Genomic DNA, 6735 nt, shown 5'->3' with positions numbered 1-6735 from the left:
CTGCGCCAAAGTCGCTAAAGTTGTTTTTCTTCTTTTATTTTAATTTTTACTTGTTTTTGTCTCACTTGAATTAATTTCCGGTAAACTGGGAAAAAAAAACTAGTAAAAAAAAAAAGTATATTGATTCAATCAGAATCTAGCTTAAATCAAGAACCAAGCCTCTTAATTTAAGCGGATTTCGTTTTGATTCAAGCAAAAGTCCGATTGAATCAAGAGTATTGTTTCTTGTCAATGTTTTCAAGAGTCTGGACTCTAGATCCAATGTGTTTTTTTCTTCAGTGTAAAATGGCGTTAGTATATAAAACAAGAGAGGTAAAAAACTGATATTCTCTCCAAGCAGGATGACTAAAAACTTTCTAGAGTGGTTGATGGACGGGTAAACATCCGTTTGAAAGTTTTGCAACAATTTTTTCGGTGGGAAAATATTTAGACCCCTTAGAGCTGATTTAACATGTTGGACTTACGCCTTTTTAACAAAATAAAGAAAAAATAGTCATTTTAAGTCAAAGAAAAAGCAGGTTTAAAGTGGAATTCGGAGTTTTACGACTCATTTTGTCATTTAAGCAGAAGTATTATAACCTTTAGATATAGGCAAAAATTTAGAGGCTTAATTTTTTAAAAAATAAAAAAAAGTCAGAAAACGAGTGAGTACCTTTAAAAAGGCCAAAAATGCGGGGGGGGGGGGATGAAAATTTTGGACTTACGTCCTTCTATCAGAAACCGATCAAATTATATTTATTCTCATGAAATATTCTAGGGCAGCGATTTCTCCTTTTAACAAACACCTTGACTCGTCGGATGCAAACGGCATGCACGCGAAATAGGGCTATTTCGCCTTCCTTCACGCTCATCTCTTTTCACACGTCAAAATATTCGAGCAATTGAATTTCGCCACCTCAAGTCCTTTCCACTCGACTTCAGAGTGCCTTTCACTTTCATGAATTTTGGGTATAAAATCTGCGGTAATGCTACATTCTACCATCAGTTATCTCCGTGCTTCAAAACCGATCTCATCAAATCTAATCCATCAAAATGGTCTTTAAGGTAAGCTTACAACTCTCTTATCCCTTAAAAATATTGAACTTGGAAAAAATTCATCCAAATGTGTGTGTTTTTTTTTTTCTTCTTCTTCTTTAAATTTTTATCGCCCCTTACAAATTTAGACCCAGCACAGTAGTGCTATAGAAAAACCTCAAGTGAGCATTTGAGTGTTGCCCAAATCCTCTCGATAAATCATTTATTTTTTATGATACTTATGACAGTACATGTGTATTGCTTTTAAAATTTTCAGATTCATTGTGTTCAATTTCGGGCAAATTGTGCTGAAAAATTGGAAGAAAAATAAATCCAATTTGATTAGACGAACAAAAAAACTGCTTTTTACTGAAGGAAATTTGGCAGCATCTGACGGCTCATACAGCGTTCTTTCTTAGCACACCAGAAGAATACTCAAATCGTCGATCCTCACGTAAGGGCGTATCTCCATTACCATACGTGAGCCCTGATCTCCGTATGATCCTATGCTCTCCGAGACTCATGCTGAAATAGATATACACCCTTATGTCAGAGAAGCGACGAAATGTACTGTTTCACGTACCGTAATGTGTTTTTTCCTCTCCTCATTACAGTTCTGCATCTTGGCTGCCCTTGCGACCGTGGCTAGCTGCGGCTACGCCAGCTCCTCCGCGGACGTGAAAACAGGCCACGCAGCGGCATCTTACGGAACTTACGGCGCGGGGTCTTACGGAGGCTACGGACACGAATCGTACCCTGACGCGCACCCCAGCTACAAATTCGCTTACAGCGTACACGACCCACACACCCACGACGTGAAGGCTCAGGAAGAGACCCGCGATGGACACCACGTCAAGGGCTTCTACTCCTTATACGAGGCTGATGGCAGCAAACGAGTCGTCCATTACGCCGACAACGGACACGGCTTCGAGGCCACCGTCCAGAAGGAGGGTGCTCACCACCCCATCTCCGCTCCTGTCCACTTCTCCCCGTCACCATCGCCCGCCTACCACCCTGCTCCGGGATACGGAAAATACCATTGAAACCGCCAAATCATAAGATGTAATCGAATTTTTGTAAAATGAGTAAATAATAAATATATTTCAACCAAATTTATTCGACTAGCCTTTCAAAAGATTGTCGGGAAACAACGCTACGTTGCAGTGCGACGTTTCAATGATACGGGACCATTTAAGTATTACGGGAGCCTCAAAGGATAAAAAGAGTCTGAGCATGCCTCACCGAGTCTTACGAGGAAGACTGGGTGTAGGTCTCCTTAAACCTCCATTGTAAAGCAAGAAAAACCTTTTTAACGGAGAGATTTTTTCTAGGTATTTTTTAGAGTTTTTCTGTTCCAAATATTGCAGTTTTGGCACAGAGGCATGGAATAGTGGTCGTTGGATATTTCGAAGACCTGACAGTTTTATATTCAACCGTGCCTACGATGGTTCGAGGCTTGCAGTTCAAAAGATTTAGTTTCGAAAAAGCTATATTATTTGAATTCTCACTTGCATGTTTGAAGCACAAAATTTCCGAAATTTATTGCAAATTTTGCAACAAAAGCTTGCTGATTGTGGAACAATCTTCATCGGAGTTACAAGGGCCGTTTCACCCCCTAACTCGACAAAAACCTTTCTGTTGGAAAGCCTCCGTAGTTTAAGTCACAATTATATAGTAAATTAATAAAGCAGTGCTTAGTTTTTTTCATTTGAGAACACAATTTTTGAGAACTCAAGCCGATTTCACGTGTGACGTCAGAGGCAGCATCATTCGAACTATTTACGCAAAAGAAATCCACCAACAAAGGGACTCACTTCAGACGATCTTGTTTTCTGCGAATAAGTCCAATTTGCCACGGAGGTATTTCTCGGAATCATACAGAGACGGGGCGAGCAGAGAAATGAGGGTCGCGCACGGTGTTAGATTCGAGTCCTCACTTAAGAGCGTTTCTCACTTGGCGGGTGCCTAATGCAATGCTGTAATGTATTAACTATTAACTTTCGCTAAGCCGTTGACAACTCGGAGAGGATGATTTACTAAGTTTGAGCCCGGCTTACAAATTGCCCTCTCATGTCATGTCCGGCTTTTACCCCTCCCCCTCCCCCACCCGGCCCACCACTCCTCGACTCGCACCTACTTCCTCCGGAGTCCGGACTCTCGGCGAAGAAACTTTTCATTTTAACACTGTCGAAATATTTTTTCCCTCTCCGGCCTCGTCTTGGCCCGAAATTATTTATTTCTTCTCGAGATAAAACATGTGCACCCTTTAGTTTTAACAAGTTTCCCGCGCTTGGACATGGCCGCACTCACACGAGCGGGCCGGCACGAGCGTGCGCCTGCCCTGATAGCTACTGACGCGTCGAAAGTGGACTTGTCAGGCAAAACCACCCCCGGTCTGACCCGGATTTACTCGCAACTTTTATTTTTGCGCCTTTTCCTCCCGCCAAAAGTCGATGGACCGGATAACAGATAGATTAATCGGCGAAAAAAAAGAAAAAAATAAACCCAACGGAGAAAATTTTCACGATTTTTTAGTTAGCCTTGGTTAATCCAAATAGGGCTTTCGTTCTAATACATATAATTCTTATGATAATTTCTATTTGTTTTAACAATATTTCCTTTTCTATTGTTTACGATACACCAAACGGTTGAGATTATATCGATATCGATTGGTTCAAAACATAAGCATAGCCTCAAAAGTCAATTGAGTAATCTGACGGAACGGATTTTTTGTGATAGATTTTTGATTCGTATAAGTACTAAGAGTGGTGAAATTGCTACGAAATTTCGCATTTTCAGTTTTCCTGACAAATATCCTAAAATTTTGGTTTGAGGGTGTGTTCTATTGTTTTGAACCAAACGATTCACCGAACCACTATTGAATACGATCCATAATGTAGGCACGCTGGGACAAATTAAACTAAAATCAGTCTCAGTACATCACGTATTAATAAAAATATACTATTAGGGACCCCGCTCACGAGCTTTGTTATTTTTACAACCCTCACGTACACGTCAATTTTTAAAACTCGTGACTCAAGAAATTTTTCAAAATTGACGTGCACGCGAATGCCTTTATCTTTTGGAATGGGGAAGTTGGAATAGAGCCGACAGTGACCTCACCCTAAACGAAAAGAACATATCCTGTTTACAATAGTATTGCAGTGTTTGTGAATAATAATATCCATTATTCCTCCTAAAATTAACAAGAAATATGGTATTATGTATAATCCTAATTTATTCCCCAACTTATACGTTTTATTTTGTTCAATATATACGTGAGCAACACTCTGCATTGAAATTTTGTAAACATGCTTCATGTGATCAAGGGAAAATGCAAAAAAGGTTCCGAAACACTACCCTTTTTTAGCGGCTTTTAAAGGTTCCTTTAATTTCTTTGCCTACTTCTGAATTTGATAAAAGAAAAATCAAAATACCATGAATAAACTGATATTTTTAAATTATAAGTATAAGTTGCCAGATTTTTAATGTATCAAAACATGCTAATTAAACCTTGGCATTCATACTCTTGTTCTCTCTCAAAATCGGCCAGGCGTTGAGTAGGCAACTATTCTAACGCAACGACATACCGCAGTATCCTCGCAGATTGAAGGCGCATCGCAAGATCGTGCGACTGAGGGCTCAATCCTCCGAACCGAACAGGGCCCATTCTGACATTATCGGTCCGTGTGACCGCGAGGTTATTTCATCCATACACTCCACCTATGTGAAGGTACTCTAGCCTGTTGAGTTGGACAAAAAATCTTCAAAAATCCAGCCGTCCCCGCAAGAAGCAGAGCATGATCATCTGGGCGTGGAGGAAAGACAGATGACAACTTAAGTTCCCGGTGAAAACGGGTGCAACGGAGTGGAAATCATATCGTGGAGTTGCTAGTGTACATTTGTCTGCAGTATTGTGAAAAAATTGTGTTCGATACATCAATCTCTTCGTCTTGATGCGTAGAATCAGATTTTCGATGGTGTCAAGTTCAAAAATCAATCCGGCGCCCCCCATTCAAGATGGCGCCCAAAAGGGGCGCCGGGGGGTTGAAAAATTATAAATTTTCCTACAGAGTCGACTGAGGTGTCGATTTATATGTAATTTTAGTCGTAGAATCCGAATTTCACATTCAAAAAATCCTCCGACCTAAGGGGGGGCCCCAATTCCAAGATGGCGGCCAAAATGGGCCCCTTGGCGGGAAAATGGCCGTAGATGGCTGTATATACTGTATGACATATCCGCAGATAGGTTTTCTGGGTCGGGAATAACGAATATGAAGTCAGAAATTGTGCTAGACCCTTCGGGGAGGCTCAGGGTGCCCCCCCAAAAGGCTGCCGGGGGTCAAAAAATTTTGAAATTCCTTAATACCCCGAGTGGGATGTCTATTCATAGGTAATTTTGGTCGTAGAACTCGAATTTCACATTGAAACGGTCATCTAGTCTAAGGGAGGGCCCCAAAATCCCATATGGCGGCCAAAATTGACTTCATGGTGGGAAAATGACCATAGGTACCTTCATACGCCGTATGAAATAGATGCCAATAGGTTTTATAGATAGGGAATTTCAAATATATGATAAGAAATTGTTCTTTGCTCATCGGGCGATGCAGGGGGTAAGGAGGGGGCCCCAAGGCCTTCTCCTCTCCCCCTCGAAGCTTAAAATCCTCCATCCAGAGGCTTTAAAATTCTGAGTAAATAATGAATTTCAAAACAGACATGGACAAGGAACACTTAGCCGCTGAGATAAGTTTTAGAAGAAAATAGGGTAAATCGCTAAGGAGCAATCGCGAGTTGGCAGCCCCCTTCCCCCTCTGGACTTGAAAATTTCAATGGTTTTGCCTTCTCATTATTTTTATCGGTCATGAATTCATTTTGACGTGCCCAACTGAACTGCCCATCCACACTCTTTTCTTTGCAAGCGGATTCCTAAGCTTACATCTCAAGTGGGAATGTGTCTTGGTTAAGGGAAGAAAAGTTCCTCGATCTCATCCCAATTTGAAACGTACCCCGTCTTTTGAAAGCTGCCTCTCTTCTTAAATTACACGCTCCTTCAGGTGCCGATATCACCGGATCTTTTATAAATAAAGGTTAACTGACAAGGTGGAAAACCGAAATGAATAATGCAAGCAATAACGTGTTGGAAGCTCTCGCGAAGTTGGGCTCCGGCTTTTCTCTCGCCGAAGAGATTAGACAACACCTAGAGGAGTTGGTACGTCAAGGATGTGCTCCAAAAACAGCTCTTAGAGATTTAGAAGAAGCAAGGTAGTGGATTTTCTCGAAGAAACAATACCTGGATGAAAACCTCCCAATGAATAGACGGACCCTGTGTTTCTTAGAGCTCACCTCTAGGCGTCCATATTTTGCATCAAGACGTTAGGCAGCCCCTGGCATTGTAATCCAGATTTGGATTGTGGCAGGAAAAATATTGGAGAAAAAGTCAGTTAAGTCGTATGCACTGGGCCACACTCAAAACATTTTTTCTTGAGATATTATTTTGACTTGAAGCGTCGTTTCTGGTCAACGACACTTGGTTTTTTGCGTTAAATTCTTGCGGGTTGTACTTAAAACCTGTTTTTTGGAGTTAAACAAACGTTGTTTCACTATCTTTTTTTTAACTTGAACTTAACGCTAGCAAAACAACGTTTGTTTAACTAAAAAAAAAAACAGATTTTGTTCATAAGAAACTCATTGTCAGTCAATATGATATCCTAAGAAAAATTG

General features: G+C 40.8%; 1 protein-coding gene across 1 annotated transcript; it reads left to right on the top strand.

Moving 5' to 3' along the window:
* The first annotated feature begins 284 nt into the window (after positions 1-284).
* On the top strand, positions 285-3480 carry LOC109038354 (cuticle protein 7-like). Its single transcript, XM_019053394.2, has 2 exons — positions 285-1044; positions 1629-3480. The coding sequence occupies exons 1-2, from the start codon at positions 1033-1035 to the stop codon at positions 2055-2057; spliced, it is 441 nt and encodes a 146-aa protein (XP_018908939.2). The 5' UTR covers positions 285-1032; the 3' UTR covers positions 2058-3480.
* The last annotated feature ends 3255 nt before the right edge of the window (positions 3481-6735 follow it).

Source organism: Bemisia tabaci, chromosome 1, assembly GCF_918797505.1.
Source record: "Bemisia tabaci chromosome 1, PGI_BMITA_v3".
NCBI classification, from domain to species: domain Eukaryota; kingdom Metazoa; phylum Arthropoda; class Insecta; order Hemiptera; family Aleyrodidae; genus Bemisia; species Bemisia tabaci.
This window is presented reverse-complemented; position numbering and strand designations above follow the sequence as displayed.